This window comes from Heptranchias perlo, unplaced genomic scaffold (genome assembly GCF_035084215.1).
Source record: "Heptranchias perlo isolate sHepPer1 unplaced genomic scaffold, sHepPer1.hap1 HAP1_SCAFFOLD_830, whole genome shotgun sequence".
Lineage (NCBI taxonomy): Eukaryota > Metazoa > Chordata > Chondrichthyes > Hexanchiformes > Hexanchidae > Heptranchias > Heptranchias perlo.
In genome coordinates, this window is record NW_027139867.1 from 10,001 (window position 1) to 32,500 (window position 22,500).

The following is a 22,500-nucleotide window of genomic DNA, read 5'->3' on the forward strand; positions in this document are numbered from 1 at the left end:
GAGAGAGAGAGAGAGGCAGAGAGAGAGAGAGGGAGGAAGGGAGAGAGAGACACAGAGGGAGAGAGAGAGAGAGGGAGAGGGAGGGAGGAGGGAGATAGAGACAGAGAGAGAGAGAGACAGAGAGAGAGGGAGAGGGAGGAGGGAGATAGAGACACAGAGAGAGAGAGAGAGGGAGGGAGAGAGAGGGAGGAGGGAGGGAGATAGAGACAGAGAGAGAGAGAGAGGGAGGGGGGAGGGAGATAGAGACAGAGAGAGAGAGGCAGAGAGAGAGGGAGGAGGGAGGGAGATAGAGACAGAGAGAGAGAGAGGGAGGGGGGAGGGAGATAGAGACAGAGAGAGAGAGAGAGAGGGAGCGGGGAGGGAGATAGAGACAGAGAGAGAGAGGCAGAGAGGCAGAGAGAGAGGGAGGAGGGAGGGAGATAGAGACAGAGAGAGAGAGAGAGAGGCAGAGAGAGAGGGAGCACTAGCCTGTGAGGTTAGTGACCTATATTGTGTGTGTGTGCGGCTCCATCACAGGGAATTCAGAGACAACAATTTGACTAAAGGGCTCTCTCTCTCTCTCTCTCCTATTCTGTCCCAGCAGCAATCCGAGGCCCTTGAAAAAAAGTCTGTGCCTTCGAGTCCCCGGGTCGAGATGCTGCGACTCTCTCTGAGGCCTGTGCTGATTACCCGGTGTCTGCGTTACGTCTAGCCCCGAGTCTGGCCGGGATCGAGGTAAGTGTTTGTCTGGGACCTGCCGGCTGACCATTACATCTCAGCGAACAATGTTGTTGTGTTTTGTGCATCTCTCTATGCGGAGAGACTGGAGAAGCTGGGATTGTTCTCCTTAGAGCAGAGAAGGTTAAGGGGGAGATTTAATAGAGGTGATCAAAATCATGAGGGGGTTTTGATAGAGTCGATGGGGAGAGACTGTTTCCAGTGGCAGGAGGGTCGGTAACCAGAGGACACAGATTTAAGATAATTGGGGAAAGAACCAGAGGGGGGGGAGATGAGGAGAATGTTTTTTACGCAGCGAGTTGTGATGATCTGGAACGCGCTGCCTGAGAGGGCGGTGGGAGCAGATTCAATAATAACTTTCAAAAGGGGAATTGATAAATAATTGAAGGGGAAAAATTTGCAGGGCTACGGGGAAAGAGCAGGGGGGGAGTGGGACTAATCGGACAGCTCTTTCAAAGAGACAGCACAGGCACGATGGGACGAATGGCCTCCTTCTGTGCTGTATGATTCCATGAGTGCGTGAATGTGGTCCCTGGGATGTATTCACGCTCTCTCCGTGGTCTTGAGCGGAGGGGGAAGGGAGAATCGTACCGTGCGGGACAGGGACAGACAGTATGGCCCCTTATGGCCGAGAGGGAGGGACTGAATTGGTTAAAAGATTTTGCTCTTTCTGTGTTGGGGACTGAGCCAGGCCCGCAGGAGGTCCCAGGCTACGTGATTCCTGAGTCAGCCGTGTCTCAGTGGGAGGCTCTCTCTCTCTCGTCCCTCAGTCAGAAGGTCGAGGGTCCGAGCCCTGCTCCAGAGACTTGAACCCCAGAGTCCAGGACGACACTCCCAGCGCAGTGCTGAGGGAGCGCCGCACTGTCGGAGGGTCAGTCCTGAGGGAGCGCCGCACTGTCGGAGGGTCAGTACTGAGGGAGCGCCGCACTGTCGGAGGGTCGGTACTGAGGGAGCGCCGCACTGTCGGAGGGTCAGTACTGAGGGAGCGCCGCACAGTCGGAGGGTCAGTACTGAGGGAGTGCTGCACTGTCGGAGGGTCAGTACTGAGGGAGCGCCGCACTGTCGGAGGGTCAGTACTGAGGGAGCGCCGCACTGTCGGAGGGTCAGTACTGAGGGAGCGCCGCACTGTCGGAGGGTCAGTACTGAGGGAGCGCCGCACTGTCGGAGGGTCAGTACTGAGGGAGCGCCGCACTGTCGGAGGGTTGGTACTGAGGGAGCGCCGCACTGTCGGAGGGTCGGTACTGAGGGAGCACGGCACTGTCGGAGGGTCGGTACTGAGGGAGCACCGCACTGTCGGAGGGTCGGTACTGAGGGAGTGCCGCACTGTCGGAGGGTCAGTACTGAGGGAGCGTCGCACTGTCGGAGGGTCAGTACTGAGGGAGCGCTGCACTGTCGGAGGGTCAGTACTGAGGGAGCGCCGCACTGTCGGAGGGTCGGTACTGAGGGAGCGCCGCACTGTCGGAGGGTCGGTACTGAGGGAGCGCCGCACTGTCGGAGGGTCGGTACTGAGGGAGTGCCGCACTGTCGGAGGGTCAGTACTGAGGGAGCGTCGCACTGTCGGAGGGTCGGTACTGAGGGAGTGCCGCACTGTCGGAGGGTCAGTACTGAGGGAGCGTCGCACTGTCGGAGGGTCAGTACTGAGGGAGCGCCGCACTGTCGGAGGGTCGGTACTGAGGGAGCGCCGCACTGTCGGAGGGTCAGTACTGAGGGAGCGCTGCACTGTCGGAGGGTCGGTACTGAGGGAGCGCCGCACTGTCGGAGGGTCGGTACTGAGGGAGCGCCGCACTGTCGGAGGGTCTGTACTGAGGGAGCGCCGCACTGTCGGAGGGTCGGTACTGAGGGAGCGCCGCACTGTCGGAGGGTCAGTACTGAGGGAGCGCCGCACTGTCGGAGGGTCAGGACTGAGGGAGCGCCGCACTGTCGGAGGGTCAGTACTGAGGGAGCGCCGCACTGTCGGAGGGGCAGTAGTGAGGGAGCGCCGCACTGTCGGAGGGTCGGTACTGAGGGAGCGCCGCACTGTCGGAGGGTCAGTACTGAGGGAGTGCTGCACTGTCGGAGGGTCGGTACTGAGGGAGCGTCGCACTGTCGGAGGGTCAGTACTGAGGGAGCGCCGCACTGTCGGAGGGTCAGTGCTGAGGGAGCGCCGCACTGTCGGAGGGTCAGTGCTGAGGGAGCGCCGCACTGTCGGAGGGTCAGTACTGAGGGAGTGCTGCACTGTCGGAGGGTCGGTACTGAGGGAGCGCCGCACTGTCGGAGGGTCAGTACTGAGGGAGCGCCGCACTGTCGGAGGGTCAGTACTGAGGGAGCGCCGCACTGTCGGAGGGTCAGTACTGAGGGAGCGCCGCACTGTCGGAGGGTCGGTACTGAGGGAGCGCCGCACTGTCGGAGGGTCGGAACTGAGGGAGCACCGCACTGTCGGAGGGTCGGTACTGAGGGAGCGCCGCACTGTCGGAGGGTCGGTACTGAGGGAGCGCCGCACTGTCGGAGGGTCGGTACTGAGGGAGCGCCGCACTGTCGGAGGGTCGGTACTGAGGGAGCGCCGCACTGTCGGAGGGTCGGTACTGAGGGAGCGCCGCACTGTCGGAGGGTCGGTACTGAGGGAGCGCCGCACTGTCGGAGGGTCAGGACTGAGGGAGCGCCACACTGTCGGAGGGTCGGTACTGAGGGAGCGTCGCACTGTCGGAGGGTCAGTACTGAGGGAGCGCCGCACTGTCGGAGGGTCAGTGCTGAGGGAGCGCCGCACTGTCGGAGGGTCAGTGCTGAGGGAGCGCCGCACTGTCGGAGGGTCAGTACTGAGGGAGTGCTGCACTGTCGGAGGGTCGGTACTGAGGGAGCGCCGCACTGTCGGAGGGTCAGTACTGAGGGAGCGCCGCACTGTCGGAGGGTCAGTACTGAGGGAGCGCCGCACTGTCGGAGGGTCGGTACTGAGGGAGCGCCGCACTGTCGGAGGGTCGGTACTGAGGGAGCGCCGCACTGTCGGAGGGTCGGAACTGAGGGAGCACCGCACTGTCGGAGGGTCGGTACTGAGGGAGCGCCGCACTGTCGGAGGGTCGGTACTGAGGGAGCGCCGCACTGTCGGAGGGTCGGTACTGAGGGAGTGCTGCACTGTCGGAGGGTCAGTACTGAGGGAGCGTCGCACTGTCGGAGGGTCAGTACTGAGGGAGCGCCGCACTGTCGGAGGGTCGGTACTGAGGGAGCGCCGCACTGTCGGAGGGTCGGTACTGAGGGAGCGCCGCACTGTCGGAGGGTCGGTACTGAGGGAGCGCCGCACTGTCGGAGGGTCGGTACTGAGGGAGCGCCGCACTGTCGGAGGGGCGGTACTGAGGGAGCGCCGCACTGTCGGAGGGTCAGTACTGAGGGAGCGCCGCACTGTCGGAGGGTCAGTACTGAGGGAGCGCCGCACTGTCGGAGGGTCAGTACTGAGGGAGCGCCGCACTGTCGGAGGGTCAGTACTGAGGGAGCGCCGCACTGTCGGAGGGTCAGTACTGAGGGAGCGCCGCACTGTCGGAGGGTCAGTACTGAGGGAGCGCCGCACTGTCGGAGGGTCAGTACTGAGGGAGCGCCGCACTGTCGGAGGGTCAGTACTGAGGGAGCGCCGCACTGTCGGAGGGTCAGTACTGAGGGAGCGCCGCACTGTCGGAGGGTCAGTACTGAGGGAGCGCCGCACTGTCGGAGGGTCAGTACTGAGGGAGGGCCGCACTGTCGGAGGGTCGGTACTGAGGGAGCGCCGCACTGTCGGAGGGTCAGTACTGAGGGAGCGTTGCACTGTCGGACGGTCAGTACTGAGGGAGCGTTGCACTGTCGGAGGGTCAGTGCTGAGGGAGCGCCGCACTGTCGGACGGTCAGTACTGAGGGAGCGTTGCACTGTCGGAGGGTCAGTACTGAGGGAGCTCCGCACTGTCGGAGGGTCAGTACTGAGGGAACGCTGCAGTGTTGGAGGTGCCGTCTTTCGGATGAGACATTAAACCGAGGCCCCGTCTGCCCCTCTCAGGTGGGTGTAAAAGATCCCACGGCCACTATTTCGAAGAAGAGCAGGGGGGAGTTCTCCCCGGTGTCCTGGGGCCGATATTTATCCCTGAACCAACATCACTGAAACAGATCATCTGGTCATTTATCACATTGCCGTTTGTGGGATCTTGCTGTGCGACAATTGTCTGCCGCGTTCCCCACATTACAACAGTGACGACCCTTCAAATAGAAAGTACTTCATTGGCTGTAAAGCGCTTTAGGACGTTGTGAAAGGTGCTCGATAAATGCAAGTTTCTCTCTCCTCCTTCAAGAGGCTCCTTAAAACCAATCACTTTGATAAAGCTTTTGGTCACCAGTCCGAAACTATCCTGATGTGGCTCGGGGGCAAATTTTGTCTGATTTACGCTCCTGGGAAGTGCCTTGGGGACGTTTTACTACATTAAAGGTGCTCTATAAATGGGAGTGTTTGATGGGACAGTGTAGAGGGAGCTTTACTCTGTATCTAACCCTTTACCTGTCCCTGGGAGTGTTTGATGGGACAGTGTAGAGGGAGCTTTACTCTGTATCTAACCCTGTACCTGCCCTGGGAGTGTTTGACGGGACAGTGTAGAGGGAGCTTTACTCTGTATCTAACCCTGTACCTGTCCCTGGGAGTGTTTGATGGGACAGTGTAGAGGGAGCTTTACTCTGTATCTAACCCTGTACCTGCCCTGGGAGTGTTTGATGGGACAGTGTAGAGGGAGCTTGACTCTGTATCTAACCCTGTACCTGCCCTGGGAGTGTTTGATGGGACAGTGTAGAGGGAGCTTTACTCTGTATCTAACCCTGTACCTGCCCTGGGAGTGTTTGATGGGACAGTGTAGAGGGAGCTTTACTCTGTATCTAACCCTGTACCTGCCCTGGGAGTGTTTGATGGGACAGTGTAGAGGGAGCTTTGCTCTGTATCTAACCCTGTACCTGCCCTGGGAGTGTTTGATGGGACAGTGTGGAGGGAGCTTTACTCTGTATCTAACCCTGTACCTGCCCTGTGAGTGTTTGATGGGACAGTGTGGAGGGAGCTTTACTCTGCATCTAACCCTGTACCTGCCCTGGGAGTGTTTGATGGGACAGTGTGGAGGGAGCTTTACTCTGTATCTAACCCTGTACCTGCCCTGGGAGTGTTTGATGGGACAGTGCAGAGGGAGCTTTACTCTGTATCTAACCCTGTACCTGCCCTGGGAGTGTTTGATGGGACAGTGTAGAGGGAGCTTTACTCTGTATCTAACCCTGTACCTGCCCTGGGAGTGTTTGATGGGACAGTGCAGAGGGAGCTTTACTCTGTATCTAACCCTGTACCTGCCCTGGGAGTGTTTGATGGGACAGTGTAGAGGGAGCTTTACTCTGTATCTAACCCTGTACCTGCCCTGGGAGTGTTTGATGGGACAGTGTAGAGGGAGCTTTACTCTGTATCTAACCCTGTACCTGCCCTGGGAGTGTTTGATGGGACAGTGTAGGGGGAGCTTTACTCTGTATCTAACCCTGTACCTGCCCTGGGAGTGTTTGATGGGACAGTGTAGAGGGAGCTTTACTCTGTATCTAACCCTGTACCTGCCCCTGGGAGTGTTTGATGGGACAGTGTAGAGGGAGCTTCACTCTGTATCTAACCCTGTACCTGCCCTGGGACTGTTTGATGGGACAGTGTAGAGGGAGCTTTACTCTGTATCTAACCCTGTACCTGCCCTGGGAGTGTTTGATGGGACAGTGTAGAGGGAGCTTTACTCTGTATCTAACCCTGTACCTGCCCTGGGAGTGTTTGACGGGACAGTGTAGAGGGAGCTTTACTCTGTATCTAACCCTGTACCTGCCCTGGGAGTGTTTGATGGGACAGTGTAGGGGGAGCTTTACTCTGTATCTAACCCTGTACCTGCCCTGGGAGTGTTTGATGGGACAGTGTGGAGGGAGCTTTACTCTGTATCTAACCCTGTACCTGCCCTGGGAGTGTTTGATGGGACAGTGTGGAGGGAGCTTTACTCTGTATCTAACCCTGTACCTGCCCTGGGAGTGTTTGATGGGACAGTGTGGAGGGAGCTTTACTCTGTATCTAACCCTGTACCTGCCCTGGGAGTGTTTGATGGGACAGTGTAGAGGGAGCTTTACTCTGTATCTAACCCTGTACCTGCCTGGGAGTGTTTGATGGGACAGTGTGGAGGGAGCTTTACTCTGTATCTAACCCTGTCCCTGCCCTGGGAGTGTTTGATGGGACAGTGTAGAGGGAACTTTACTCTGTATCTAACCCTGTACCTATCCTGGGAGTGTTTGATGGGACAGTGTATTGGGAGCTTTACTCTCTATCTAACCCTGTCCCGGCCCTGGGAGTGTTTGATGGGACAGTGTAGAGGGAGCTTTACTCCGTATCTAACTCTGTACCTGCCCTGGGATTGTTTGATGGGACAGTGTAGAGGGAGCTTTACTCTGTATCTAACCCTGTACCTGCCCTGGGAGTGTTTGACGGGACAGTGTAGAGGGAGCTTTACTCTGTATCTAACCCTGTACCTGCCCTGGGAGTGTTTGATGGGACAGTGTAGGGGGAGCTTTACTCTGTATCTAACCCTGTACCTGCCCTGGGAGTGTTTGATGGGACAGTGTAGAGGGAGCTTTACTCTGTATCTAACCCTGTACCTGCCCTGGGAGTGTTTGATGGGACAGTGTCGAGGGAGCTTTACTCTGTATCTAACCCTGTACCTGCCCTGGGAGTGTTTGATGGGACAGTGTGGAGGGAGCTTTACTCTGTATCTAACCCTGTACCTGCTCTGGGAGTGTTTGATGGGACAGTGTGGAGGGAGCTTTACTCTGTATCTAACCCTGTACCTGCCCTGGGAGTGTTTGATGGGACAGTGTGGAGGGAGCTTTACTCTGTATCTAACCCTGTCCCTGCCCTGGGAGTGTTTGATGGGACAGTGTAGAGGGAACTTTAGTCTGTATCTAACCCTGTACCTATCCTGGGAGTGTTTGATGGGACAGTGTAGAGGGAGCTTTACTCTGTATCTAACCCTGTACCTGCCCTGGGAGTGTTTGATGGGACAGTGTAGAGGGAGCTTTACTCTGTATCTAACCCTGTACCTGCCCCTGGGAGTGTTTGATGGGACAGTGTAGAGGGAGCTTTACTCTGTATCTAACCCTGTACCTGCCCTGGGAGTGTTTAATGGGACAGTGTAGACGGAGCTTTACTCTGTATCTGACCCTGTACCTGCCCTGGGAGTGTTTTATGGGACAGTGTGGAGGGAGCTTTACTCTGTATCCAACCCTGTACCTGTCCTGGGAGTGTTTGATGGGACAGTGTAGATGGAGCTTTACTCTGTATCCAACCCTGTACCTGCCCTGGGAGTGTTTGATGGGACAGTGTATTGGGAGCTTTACTCTCCATCTAACCCTGTCCCGGCCCTGGGAGTGTTTGATGGGACAGTGTAGAGGGAGCTTTACTCCGTATCTAACTCTGTACCTGCCTTGGGAGTGTTTGATGGGACAGTGTAGAGGGAGCTTTACTCTGTATCTGACCCTGTACCTGCCCTGGGAGTGTTTGATGGGACAGTGTGGAAGGAGCTTTACTCTGCATCTAACCCGTGCTGTATCTGCCCTGGGAGTGTTTGATGGGACAGTGTAGAGGGAGCTTCACTCTGTATCTAACCCTGTACCTGACCCTGCGAGTGTTTGATGGGACAGTGTGGAGGGAGCTTTACTCTGTATCTCACCCTGTACCTATCCCTGGGAATGTTTGATGGGACAGTGTAGAGGGAGCTTTACTCTGAATCTAACCCATGCTGTACCTGGCCCTGGGAGTGTTTGATGGGACAATATAGAGGGAGCTTTACTCTGCACCTAACCCGTGCTGTACCTGCCCTGGGAGTGTTTGATGGGGCAGTGTAGAGAGAGCTTTACTCTGTATCTAACCCTGTACCTGCCCTGGGAGTGTTTGACGGGACAGTGTAGAGGGAGCTTTACTCTGTATCTAACCCTGTACCTGCCCTGGGAGTGTTTGCTGGGACAGTGTAGAGGGAGCTTTACTCTGTATCTAACACTGTACCTGCCCTAGGAGTGTTTGACGGGACAGTGTAGAGGGAGCTTTACTCTGTATCTAACCCTGTACCTGCCCTGGGAGTGTTTGATGGGACAGTGTAGACGGAGCTTTACTCTGTATCTAACCCTGTACCTGCCCTGGGAGTGTTTGATGGGACAGTGTAGAGGGAGCTTTACTCTGTATCTCACCCTGTACCTGCCCTGGGAGTGATTGACGGGACAGTGTAGAGGGAGCTTTACTCTGTATCGAACCCTGTACCTGGCCCTGGGCGTGTTTGATGGGACAGTGTAGACGGAGCTTTACTCTGTGTCTAACCCTGTACCTGCCCTGGGAGTGTTTGATGGGACAGTGTAGAGGGAGCTTTACTCTGTATCTAACCCTGTACCTGCCCTGGGAGTGTTTGCTGGGACAGTGTAGAGGGAGCTTTACTCTGTGTCTAACCCTGTACCTGCCCTGGGAGTGTTTGATGGGACAGTGTAGAGGGAGCTTTACTCTGTATCTAACCCTGTACCTGCCCTGGGAGTGTTTGATGGGACAGTGTAGAGGGAGCTTTACTCTGTATCTAACCCTGTACCTGCCCTGGGAGTGTTTGATGGGACAGTGTAGAGGGAGCTTTACTCTGTATCTAACCCTGTACCGGCCCTGGGAGTGTTTGATGGGACAGTGTAGAGGGAGCTTTACTCTGTATCTAACCCTGTACCTGCCCTGGGAGTGTTTGATGGGACAGTGTAGAGGGAGCTTTACTCTGTATCTAACCCTGTACCGGCCCTGGGAGTGTTTGATGGGACAGTGTAGAGGGAGCTTTACTCTGTATCTAACCCTGTACCTGCCCTGGGAGTGTTTGATGGGACAGTGTAGAGGGAGCTTTACTCTGTATCTAACCCTGTACCTGCCCTGGGAGTGTTTGATGGGACAGTGTAGAGGGAGCTTTACTCTGTATCTCACCCGATGTCCTACCTCACACACTGCTCTCTGACCTCTATTAAGCTCAGTTCAGGGTTTAATCCTGAGGTAGAAATGAGCTGTTCACCATTCCAGACCTGGCAGAGATGCAGCTGAGTGGCTTTTGAACGGAATGATTTGGAAGTCTTTAATCAGCGTGTTAATCCTGAAATCCTCGCATCAAATGCAGGCTGTGGAGGAATGAAAATACGAGCACAGGCTCATTAATGTAACGTGAATCTGTCCCACACCAGAGCTCCCTCTCCCCTTGAACCAATTCCCTGTTTTTTCACTGATCTCCATTCCGATGCTGGACTGACCTTTTAGCCAGGAGGTGATTCCTACCAATTAAACCTTCACAGAGCTTTTATATCTGGCGCCCCTCACCGTCTCAGGACGTCCCGAACCGTTTCACAGCCAATAGAGTACTTTTTTTTTGAAGTGTAGCCACTGTTGTAATGTAGGAAATGCAGCAGTCAATTTGCGCACAGCAAGATCCCACAAACAGCGATGTGATAAATGACCAGATAATCTGTTTTTTTTCAAGTGATGTTGGTTGAGGGATAAATATCGGCCCCCAGAACACCGGGGAGAACTCCCCTCCCTCTGCTCTTCTTCGAAATAGTGGCCGTGGGATCTTTTACATCCACCTGAGAGGGGCAGACGGGGCCTCGGTTTAACGTCTCATCCGAAAGACGGAAGGTATTCCGTTCAATACCTGAAAGGAGTTCGATGTGTCGTTGATCGTGAAGCGAGCGTAGCAGAGATCCCCCCACCCCGACCGTGTGCTTTACGTTGTGTCGGTGAGCGAGCGTAGCAGCGATCCCCTCCCCGTCCGTGTGATTTACGTTGTGTCGGTGAGCGAGCGTAGCAGAGATCCCCTCCCCGTCAGTGTGATTTACGTTGTGTCGGTGAGCGAGCGTAGCAGAGTTCCCCTCCCCGTCCGTGTGATTTACGTTGTGTCGGTGAGCGAGCGTAGCAGAGATCCCCTCCCCGTCAGTGTGATTTACGTTGTGTCGGTGAGCGAGCGTAGCAGAGATCCCCTCCCCGTCAGTGTGCTTTACGTTGTGTCAGTGAGCGAGCGTAGCAGAGATCCCCCCGTCCATGTGCTTTACGTTGTGTCGGTGAGTGAGCGTAGCAGAGATCACCCCCCGACCGTGTGATTTACGTTGCGTCGGTGAGTGAGCGTAGCAGAGATCCCCCCGACCGTGTGCTTTACGTTGTGTCGGTGAGTGAGCGTAGCAGAGATCACCCCCTGACCGTGTGCTTTACGTTGTGTCGGTGAACGAGCGTAGCAGAGATTACCCCCTGACCGTGTGCTTTACGTTGTGTCGGTGAACGAGCGTAGCAGAGATTCCCCCCCGACCGTGTGCTTTACGTTGTGTCGGTGAACGAGCGTAGCAGAGATTCCCCCTGACCGTGTGCTTTACGTTGTGTCGGTGAACGAGCATAGCAGAGATTCCCCCCTGACCGTGTGCTTTACGTTGTGTCGGTGAACGAGCATAGCAGAGATTCCCCCCTGACCGTGTGCTTTACGTTGTGTCGGTGAACGAGCGTAGCAGAGATTCCCCCCCGACCGTGTGCTTTACGTTGTGTCGGTGAAACGAGCGTAGCAGAGATTCCCCCCCGACCGTGTGCTTTACGTTGTGTCGGTGAACGAGCGTAGCAGAGATCCCCCCCGACCGTGTGCTTTACGTTGAGTCGGTGAACGAGCATAGCAGAGATTCCCCCCTGACCGTGTGCTTTACGTTGAGTCGGTGAGTGAGCGTAGCAGAGATTCCCCCCTGACCTTGTGGTTTACGTTGAGTCGGTGAGTGAGCGTAGCAGAGATTCCCCCCTGACCGTGTGCTTTACGTTGTGTCGGTGAGTGAGCGTAGCAGAGATTCCCCCCTGACCGTGTGCTTTACGTTGAGTCGGTGAGTGAGCGTAGCAGAGATTCCCCCTGACCGTGTGCTTTACGTTGAGTCGGTGAGTGAGCGTAGCAGAGATCCCCCCGACTGTGTGCTTTACGTTGTGTCGGTGAACGAGCGTAGCAGAGATCACCCCCCGACCGTGTGCTTTACGTTGAGTCGGTGAGTGAGCGCAGCAGAGATTCCCCCTGACCGTGTGCTTTACGTTGTGTCGGTGAACGAGCGTAGCAGAGATTCCCCCCTGACCGTGTGCTTTACGTTGTGTCGGTGAACGAGCGTAGCAGAGATTCCCCCCCGACCGTGTGCTTTACGTTGTGTCGGTGAGTGAGCGTAGCAGAGATCACCCCCCGACCGTGTGCTTTACGTTGAGTTGGTGAGTGAGCGTAGCAGAGATCCCCCCCCGACCGTGTGCTTTACGTTGAGTCGGTGAGTGAGCGTAGCGGAGATTCCCCCCCGACTGTGTGCTTTACGTTGTGTCGGTGAGTGAGCGTAGCAGAGATTCCCCCCTGACCGTGTGCTTTACGTTGTGTCGGTGAACGAGCGTAGCAGAGATCACCCCCCGACCGTGTGCTTTACGTTGTGTCGGTGAGTGAGCGTAGCGGAGATTCCCCCCTGACCGTGTGCTTTACGTTGTGTCGGTGAGTGAGCGTAGCAGAGATTCCCCCCTGACCGTGTGCTTTACGTTGTGTCGGTGAACGAGCGTAGCAGAGATCACCCCCCGACCGTGTGCTTTACGTTGTGTCGTTGAGTGAGCGTAGCGGAGATTCCCCCCGACCGTGTGCTTTACGTTGAGTCGGTGAACGAGCGTAGCGGAGATTCCCCCCTGACCGTGTGATTTACGTTGAGTCGGTGAGTGAGCGTAGAAGAGATTCCCCCCTGACCGTGTGCTTTACGTTGAGTCGGTGAACGAGCGTAGCGGAGATTCCCCCCTGACCGTGTGCTTTACGTTGAGTCGGTGAGTGAGCGTAGCGGAGATTCCCCCCTGACCGTGTGCTTTACGTTGTGTCGGTGAGTGAGCGTAGCGGAGATTCCCCCCTGACCGTGTGCTTTACGTTGAGTCGGTGAGTGAGCGTAGCAGAGATTCCCCCCTGACCTTGTGGTTTACGTTGAGTCGGTGAGTGAGCGTAGCAGAGATTCCCCCCTGACCGTGTGCTTTACGTTGAGTCGGTGAGTGAGCGTAGCAGAGATTCCCCCCTGACCTTGTGGTTTACGTTGAGTCGGTGAGTGAGTGTAGCAGAGATTCCCCCCTGACCTTGTGGTTTACGTTGAGTCGGTGAGTGAGCGTAGCGGAGATTCCCCCCCTGACCGTGTGCTTTACGTTGAGTCGGTGAGTGAGCGTAGCAGAGATTCCCCCCTGACCGTGTGCTTTACGTTGAGTCGGTGAGTGAGCGTAGCAGAGATTCCCCCCTGACCTTGTGGTTTACGTTGAGTCGGTGAGTGAGCGTAGCAGAGATTCCCCCCTGACCTTGTGGTTTACGTTGAGTCGGTGAGTGAGCGTAGCGGAGATTCCCCCCTGACCTTGTGGTTTACGTTGAGTCGGTGAGTGAGCGTAGCGGAGATTCCCCCCCTGACCGTGTGCTTTACGTTGAGTCGGTGAGTGAGCGTAGCAGAGATTCCCCCCCTGACCGTGTGCTTTACGTTGTGTCGGTGAGTGAGCGTAGTGTAGATTTCCCCCGACCGTGTGCTTTACGTTGTGTCGGTGAGTGAGCGTAGCGGAGATTCCCCCCCTGACCGTGTGCTTTACGTTGTGTCGGTGAGTGAGCGTAGTGGAGATTCCCCCCCGACCGTGTGCTTTACGTTGTGTCGGTGAGTGAGCGTAGCGGAGATTCCCCCCCTGACCGTGTGCTTTACGTTGTGTCGGTGAGTGAGCGTAGTGGAGATTCCCCCCCGACTGTGTGCTTTACGTTGTGTCGGTGAACGAGCGTAGCAGAGATTCCCCCCGATCGTGTGCTTTACGTTGAGTCGGTGAGTGAGCATAGCAGAGATCCCCCCCCTGACCGTGTGCTTTACGTTGAGTCGGTGAGTGAGCGTAGCAGAGATCCCCTCCCCGACCGTGTGCTTTACGTTGTGTCGGTGAGTGAGCGTAGCAGAGATTCCCCCCCGACCGTGTGCTTTACGTTGAGTCGGTGAACGAGCGTAGCAGAGATTCCCCCCTGACCGTGTGCTTTACGTTGTGTCGGTGAACGAGCGTAGCAGAGATCACCCCCCGACCGTGTGCTTTATGTTGAGTCGGTGAACGAGCGTAGCAGAGATCCCCCCCTGACCGTGTGCTTTACGTTGAGTCGGTGAGTGAGCGTAGCAGAGATCCCCTCCCCGACCGTGTGCTTTACGTTGAGTCGGTGAGTGAGCGTAGCAGAGATTCCCCCCCGACCGTGTGCTTTACGTTGAGTCGGTGAACGAGCGTAGCAGAGATTCCCCCCTGACCGTGTGCTTTACGTTGAGTCGGTGAGTGAGCGTAGCAGAGATTCCCCCCTGACCGTGTGCTTTACGTTGTGTCGGTGAACGAGCGTAGCAGAGATTCCCCCCTGACCGTGTGCTTTACGTTGAGTCGGTGAGTGAGCGTAGCAGAGATTCCCCCCTGACCGTGTGCTTTATGTTGTGTCGGTGAACGAGCGTAGCGGAGATCACCCCCCGACCGTGTGCTTTACGTTGTGTCGGAGCAGGTTATGATGTCGGAGGATCCGTCAGCCCAGAGGCAGCGTGCCCCCCGAGTCAGGCCGGAGGAGGAGAGCGGGGAGCGAGAGGACGACAGACCAGCAGAGCTCCTGGACAGACTACGGACGCTGAAGGTAACAGGCGGCCGTCACTCTATTACTGTACGACCTCCACTCTCCCCCCCACCCCGGTGAGTAATGGGGGCCTGCCCAGCATGTAACCGAGCCCGGGGTGGCCCGGGGGGGGGGGCACAGTCAGGCTACTGGGGTCGATTTCCCTCCAGAGTTAGCTGCTCGCAAGCGGGGCGGGGGCAGGGGCGGGGGTGGGAGGCCCCCCGAGCAGGGTTCTGGTTCCCGAACGTAGCCCAGTGACCCTCCCCTCTCCCCCCTCCCTCCCCGCACCCCCCCCCACTCCACCAAGCAACAACCTCGCCTGCGATGCTGCTCCCACAGTCGAATTGCCCGCTGCATGAGGTCTATTGGGGGGGGGGGTTTCTGTCCTTGCACCCCAACATCTTTTGGGGAGGGGGTAAGGGAGAGGGGTTTGGGGTCTAATTGCAGAGATGAGGCTCCCTTTCCCTGTCTGCGCCTCGATTGCTGCCTCTGTGCACACGCAATCCATACAACAGACAGGGCCAGTGCGTCTGGGGAGCAGGGCCACTGTCCAGACACATTCCACAAAGTCTAGACTGGCAGCTTGCAGCGGGTCCTGCTGTAAACCCCGTCTCGGCCTGCCTCCCAACTCATTGGCTGTCAACAGACAGTAGGGAGAGTGTATATGGGCTGTGGGAGGGGGAGATTAAATGGGTGGGGAGAGTCCATGATAGGGGAGAGTGTACATGGGCTGTGGGAGGGGGAGATTAAATGGGTGGGGAGAGTCCATGATAGGGGAGATTGGGTGGAGATTTAATGGGTGGATAGAGGCCATGATAGGGGAGATTGGGTGGAGATTTAATGGGTGGGTAGAGTCCATGATAGGGGAGAGTGGGAGGAGATTTAATGGGTGGATAGAGTCCATGATAGGGGAGATTGGGTGGAGATTTAATGGGTGGGTAGAGTCCATGATAGGGGAGATTGGGAGGAGATTTAATGGGTGGATAGAGTCCATGATAGGGGAGAGTGGGAGGAGATTTAATGGGTGGGGAGAGTCCATGATAGGGGAGAGTGGGAGGAGATTTAATGGGTGGGGAGAGTCCATGATAGGGGAGATTGGGTGGAGATTTAATGGGTGGGGGAGAGTCCATGATAGGGGAGATTGGGTGGAGATTTAATGGGTGGGGGAGAGTCCATGATAGGGGAGAGTGGGAGGAGATTTAATGGGTGGGGAGAGTCCATGATAGGGGAGAGTGGGAGGAGATTTAATGGGTGGGGAGAGTCCATGATAGGGGAGATTGGGTGGAGATTTAATGGGTGGGGGAGAGTCCATGATAGGGGAGATTGGGTGGAGATTTAATGGGTGGGGGAGAGTCCATGATAGGGGAGAGTGGGTGGAGATTTAATGGGTGGGTAGAGTCCATGATAGGGGAGATTGGGAGGAGATTTAATGGGTGGGTAGAGTCCATGATAGGGGAGAGTGGGTGGAGATTTAATGGGTGGGGGAGAGTCCATGATAGGGGAGAGTGGGTGGAGATTTAATGGGTGGATAGAGTCCATGATAGGGGAGATTGGGTGGAGATTTAATGGGTGGGGGAGAGTCCATGATAGGGGAGAGTGGGTGGAGATTTAATGGGTGGATAGAGTCCATGATAGGGGAGATTGGGAGGAGATTTAATGGGTGGGTAGAGTCCATGATAGGGGAGATTGGGAGGAGATTTAATGGGTGGGGAGAGTCCATGATAGGGGAGATTGGGAGGAGATTTAATGGGTGGGTAGAGTCCATGATAGGGGAGAGTGGGTGGAGATTTAATGGGTGGGGAGAGTCCATGATAGGGGAGAGTGGGAGGAGATTTAATGGGTGGGGGAGAGTCCATGATAGGGGAGAGTGGGTGGAGATTTAATGGGTGGGTAGAGTCCATGATAGGGGAGAGTGGGTGGAGATTTAATGGGTGGGGGAGAGTCCATGATAGGGGAGAGTGGGTGGAGATTTAATGGGTGGGGGAGAGTCCATGATAGGGGAGAGTGGGTGGAGATTTAATGGGTGGGGGAGAGTCCATGATAGGGGAGAGTGGGTGGAGATTTAATGGGTGGGGTAGAGTCCATGATAGGGGAGATTGGGAGGAGATTTAATGGGTGGGGAGAGTCCATGATAGGGGAGAGTGGGAGGAGATTTAATGGGTGGGTAGAGTCCATGATAGGGGAGATTGGGAGGAGATTTAATGAGTGGATAGAGTCCATGATAGGGGAGAGTGGGAGGAGATTTAATGGGTGGGGTGAGTCCATGATAGGGGAGAGTGGGAGGAGATTTAATGAGTGGATAGAGTCCATGATAGGGGAGAGTGGGAGGAGATTTAATGGGTGGGGAGAGTCGATGATAGGGGAGAGTGGGAGGAGATTTAATGAGTGGATAGAGTCCATGATAGGGGAGATTGGGAGGAGATTTAATGGGTGGGGGAGAGTCCATGATAGGGGAGAGTGGGAGGAGATTTAATGGGTGGGGAGAGTCCATGATAGGGGAGATTGGGAGGAGATTTAATGTGTGGGTAGAGTCCATGATAGGGGAGATTGGGAGGAGATTTAATGGGTGGGTAGAGTCCATGATAGGGGAGATTGGGAGGAGATTTAATGAGTGGATAGAGTCCATGATCGGGGAGAGTGGGAGGAAATTTAATGGGTGGGTAGAGTCCATGATAGGGGAGATTGGGAGGAGATTTAATGGGTGGGGAGAGTCCATGATAGGGGAGAGTGGGTGGAGATTTAATGGGTGGGTAGAGTCCATGATCGGGGAGAGTGGGTGGAGATTTAATGGGTGGGGTAGAGTCCATGATAGGGGAGAGTGGGTGGAGATTTAATGGGTGGGGAGAGTCCATGATAGGGGAGAGTGGGAGGAGATTTAATGGGTGGGTAGAGTCCATGATAGGGGAGAGTGGGTGGAGATTTAATGGGTGGGGGAGAGTCCATGATAGGGGAGAGTGGGAGGAGATTTAATGGGTGGGTAGAGTCCATGATCGGGGAGAGTGGGTGGAGATTTAATGGGTGGGTAGAGTCCATGATAGGGGAGAGTGGGTGGAGATTTAATGGGTGGGTAGAGTCCATGATCGGGGAGAGTGGGTGGAGATTTAATGGGTGGGTAGAGTCCATGATAGGGGAGAGTGGGTGGAGATTTAATGGGTGGGGGAGAGTCCATGATAGGGGAGAGTGGGAGGAGATTTAATGGGTGGATAGAGTCCATGATAGGGGAGAGTGGGTGGAGATTTAATGGGTGGGTAGAGTCCATGATAGGGGAGAGTGGGTGGAGATTTAATGGGTGGGGGAGAGTCCATGATAGGGGAGAGTGGGTGGAGATTTAATGGGTGGGGGAGAGTCCATGAGAGGGGAGAGTGGGTGGAGATTTAATGGGTGGGTAGAGTCCATGATAGGGGAGAGTGGGTGGAGATTTAATGGGTGGGGTAGAGTCCATGATAGGGGAGAGTGGGTGGAGATTTAATGGGTGGGGGAGAGTCCATGATAGGGGAGAGTGGGTGGAGATTTAATGGGTGGGGTAGAGTCCATGATAGGGGAGAGTGGGTGGAGATTTAATGGGTGGGGAGAGTCCATGATAGGGGAGAGTGGGTGGAGATTTAATGGGTGGGGGAGAGTCCATGAGAGGGGAGAGTGGGTGGAGATTTAATGGGTGGGGTAAATAACTCTATCGTCAGAAACACTGGATCCAGTTGTGCAGAGTATCTCGGTATCTGTGTTGGGTGGGACCCGATTGATGGAGCAGTCTTAACGTTCTGAATTTCTGATTCCAGGATGAGAACACAGCCCTGGCTCTGGCCAACGACACTCAGAGAGAGGCGTACGAGCGATGTCTGGACGAGGTATGTCCCATCTCTAACCTTGTTATGCGAGAGAAGTAATACAACAATTACTTACATTTATACAGCGTCTGAAACACTGCAAAACGTCCCCGAGGAGCTTCACAGGACCGTAAATCAGAGAAACACTGACACCAAGCCACATAAGGAGATATTAGGGACAGGTGACCACAAGCTTGGTCAAACAGGTAGCTTTCAAGGAGCATCTAAAGGAGGAGAGAGAGAGAGAGGCGGAGAGGTTTAGGGAGAGAATTCCAGAGCTCAGGGCCCAGGCAGCTGAAGGCACGGCCGCCAATGGTGGGAGCGATGGAAATCGGGGGATGGGCAAGAGGCCAGAATTGGAATACCTGCCCTGGGAGTGTTTGATGGGACAGTGTAGAGGGAGCTTTACTCTGTATCTAACCCTGGACCTGCCCTGGGAGTGTTTGATGGGACAGTGTAGAGGGAGCTTTACTCTGTATCTAACCCTGTACCTGTCCTGGGAGTGTTTGATGGGACAGTGTAGAGGGAGCTTTACTCTGTATCTAACCCTGTACCTGCCCTGGGAGTGTTTGATGGGACAGTGTAGAGGGAGCTTTACTCTGTATCCAACCATGTACCTGCCCTGGGAGTGTTTGATGGGACAGTGCAGAGGGAGCTTTACTCTGTATCTAACCCTGTACCTGTCCTGGGAGTGTTTGATGGGACAGTGTAGAGGGAGCTTTACTCTGTATCTAACCCTGTACCTGCCCTGGGAGTGTTTGATGGGACAGTGTGGAGGGAGCTTTACTCTGTATCTAACTCTGTACCTGCCCTGGGAGTGTTTGATGGGACAGTGTGGAGGGAGCTTTACTCTGTATCTAACTCTGTACCTGCCCTGGGAGTGTTTGATGGGACAGTGTAGAGGGAGCTTTACTCTGTATCTAACCCTGTACCTGCCCTGGGAGTGTTTGATGGGACAGTGTAGAGGGAGCTTTACTCTGTATCTAACCCTGTACCTGTCCTGGGAGTGTTTGATGGGACAGTGTAGAGGGAGCTTTACTCTGTATCTAACCCTGTACCTGCCCTGGGAGTGTTTGACGGGACAGTGTAGAGGGAGCTTTACTCTGTATCTAACCCTGTACCTGCCCTGGGAGTGTTTGATGGGACAGTGTAGAGGGAGCTTTACTCTGTATCTAACCCTGTACCTGCCCTGGGAGTGTTTGATGGGACAGTGTAGAGGGAGCTTTACTCTGTATCTAACCCTGTACCTGCCCTGGGAGTGTTTGATGGGACAGTGTAGAGGGAGCTTTACTCTGTATCTAACCCTGTACCTGCCCTGGGAGTGTTTGATGGGACAGTGTAGAGGGAGCTTTACTCTGTATCTAACCCTGTACCTGCCCTGGGAGTGTTTGATGGGACAGTGTGGAGGGAGCTTTACTCTGTATCTAACTCTGTACCTGCCCTGGGAGTGTTTGATGGGACAGTGTAGAGGGAGCTTTACTCTGTATCTAACCCTGTACCTGCCCTGGGAGTGTTTGATGGGACAGTGTAGAGGGAGCTTTACTCTGTATCTAACCCTGTACCTGCCCTGGGAGTGTTTGATGGGACAGTGTAGAGGGAGCTTTACTCTGTATCTAACCCTGTACCTGCCCTGGGAGTGTTTGATGGGACAGTGTCGAGGGAGCTTTACTCTGTATCTAACCCTGTACCTGCCCTGGGAGTGTTTGATGGGACAGTGTAGAGGGAGCTTTACTCTGTATCTAACCCTGTACCTGCCCTGGGAGTGTTTGACGGGACAGTGTAGAGGGAGCTTTACTCTGTATCTAACCCTGTACCTGCCCTGGGAGTGTTTGATGGGACAGTGTAGAGGGAGCTTTACTCTGTATCTAACCCTGTACCTGCCCTGGGAGTGTTTGACGGGACAGTGTAGAGGGAGCTTTACTCTGTATCTAACCCTGTACCTGCCCTGGGAGTGTTTGATTGGACAGTGTAGTGGGAGCTTTACTCTGTATCTAACCCTGTACCTGCCCTGGGAGTGTTTGATGGGACAGTGTAGAGGGAGCTTTACTCTGTATCTAACCCTGTACCTGCCCTGGGAGTGTTTGATGGGACAGTGTAGAGGGAGCTTTACTCTGTATCTAACCCTGTACCTGCCCTGGGAGTGTTTGATGGGACAGTGTAGAGGGAGCTTTACTCTGTATCTAACCCTGTACCTGCCCTGGGAGTGTTTGATGGGACAGTGTAGAGGGAGCTTTACTCTGTATCTAACCCTGTACCTGCCCTGGGAGTGTTTGATGGGACAGTGTAGAGGGAACTTTAATCTGTATCGAACCCTGTACCTGCCCTGGGAGTGTTTGATGGGACAGTGTAGAGGGAGCTTTACTCTGTATCTAACCCTGTACCTGCCCTGGGAGTGTTTGATGGGACAGTGTAGAGGGAGCTTTACTCTGTATCTAACCCTGTACTGTCCTGGGAGTGTTTGATGGGACAGTGTAGAGGGAGCTTTACTCTGTATCGAACCCTGTACCTGCCCTGGGAGTGTTTGATGGGACAGTGTAGAGGGAGCTTTACTCTGTATCTAACTCTGTACCTGCCCTGGGAGTGTTTGATGGGACAGTGTAGAGGGAGCTTTACTCTGTATCTAACCCTGTACCTGCCCTGGGAGTGTTTGATGGGACAGTGTAGAGGGAGCTTTACTCTGTATCTAACCCTGTACCTGCCCTGGGAGTGTTTGATGGGACAGTGTAGAGGGAGCTTTACTCTGTATCTAACCCTGTACCTGCCCTGGGAGTGTTTGATGGGACAGTGTAGAGGGAGCTTTACTCTGTATCTAACCCTGTACCTGCCCTGGGAGTGTTTGATAGGACAGTGTAGAGGGAGCTTTACTCTGTATCTAACCCTGTACCTGACCCTGGGAGTGTTTGATGGGACAGTGTAGAGGGAGCTTTACTCTGTATCTAACCCTGTACCTGCCCTGGGAGTGTTTGATGGGACAGTGTAGAGGGAGCTTTACTCTGTATCTAACCCTGTACCTGCCCTGGGATTGTTTGATGGGACAGTGTAGAGGGAGCTTTACTCTGTATCTAACCCTGTACCTGCCCTGGGAGTGTTTGATGGGACAGTGTAGAGGGAGCTTTACTCTGTATCTAACCTGAGCTGTACCTGCCCTGGGAGTGTTTGATGGGACAGTGTAGAGGGAGCTTTACTCTGTATCTAACCCTGTACCTGCCCTGGGAGTGTTTGATGGGACAGTGTAGAGGGAGCTTTACTCTGTATCTAACCCTGTACCTGACCCTGGAAGTGTTTGATGGGACAGTGTAGAGGGAGCTTTACTCTGTATCTAACCCTGTACCTGCCCTGGGAGTGTTTGATGGGACAGTGTAGAGGGAGCTTTACTCTGTATCTAACCCTGTACCTGCCCTGGGAGTGTTTGATGGGACAGTGTAGAGGGAGCTTTACTCTGTATCTAACCCTGTACCTGCCCTGGGAGTGTTTGATGGGACAGTGTAGAGGGAGCTTTACTCTGTATCTAACCCTGTACCTGACCCTGGGAGTGTTTGATGGGACAGTGTAGAGGGAGCTTTACTCTGTATCTAACCCTGTACCTGCCCTGGGAGTGTTTGATGGGACAGTGTAGAGGGAGCTTTACTCTGTATCTAACCCTGTACCTGCCCTGGGAGTGTTTGATGGGACAGTGTGGAGGGAGCTTTACTCTGTATCTAACCCTGTACCTGCCCTGGGAGTGTTTGATGGGACAGTGTAGAGGGAGCTTTACTCTCTATCTAACCCTGTACCTGCCCTGGGAGTGTTTGATGGGACAGTGTAGAGGGAGCTTTGCTCTGTATCTAACCCTGTACCTGCCCTGGGAGTGTTTGATGGGACAGTGTGGAGGGAGCTTTACTCTGTATCTAACTCTGTACCTGCCTTGGGAGTGTTTGATGGGACAGTGTAGAGGAGCTTTACTCTGTATCTCACCCTGTACCTGCCCTGGGAGTGTTTAATGGGACAGTGTAGAGGGAGCTTTACTCTGTATCTAACCCTGTACCTGCCCTGGGAGTGTTTGATGGGACAGTGTAGAGGGAGCTTTACTCTGTATCTAACCCTGTACCTGCCCTGGGAGTGTTTGATGGGACAGTGTAGAGGGAGCTTTACTCTGTATCTAACCCTGTACCTGCCCTGGGAGCGTTTGATGGGACAGTGTAGAGGGAGCTTTACTCTGTATCTAACCCTGGGAGAGGGATGTGACTATGTTTAATTATGTTTGCAGTTAATCCCAGTTATAATCGCTTTATCTTACACTGAACTCTCGCTGCCAGAAGCTGAGCTCATGTTTTGTT

General features: G+C 54.8%; 1 protein-coding gene across 3 annotated transcripts in view; it reads left to right on the forward strand.

Annotated features, from left to right (window-relative positions):
- Positions 1-421: 421 nt before the first annotated feature.
- Positions 422-22,500, forward strand: part of LOC137319386 (nck-associated protein 5-like) — a 58,017-nt gene continuing 35,938 nt past the window's right edge. For 2 of the 3 annotated variants that reach the window (XM_067981612.1, XM_067981615.1), the window contains exons 1-3: positions 422-714; positions 14,256-14,381; positions 18,137-18,205. In XM_067981612.1, the coding sequence (XP_067837713.1) occupies positions 14,259-14,381; positions 18,137-18,205 (192 nt within the window). In that variant the 5' untranslated portion in view covers positions 422-714; positions 14,256-14,258. Of the gene's footprint in view, positions 715-10,292; positions 10,385-14,255; positions 14,382-18,136; positions 18,206-22,500 lie in introns of those variants that run through there. The other variant, XM_067981613.1, reaches the window with a different exon arrangement.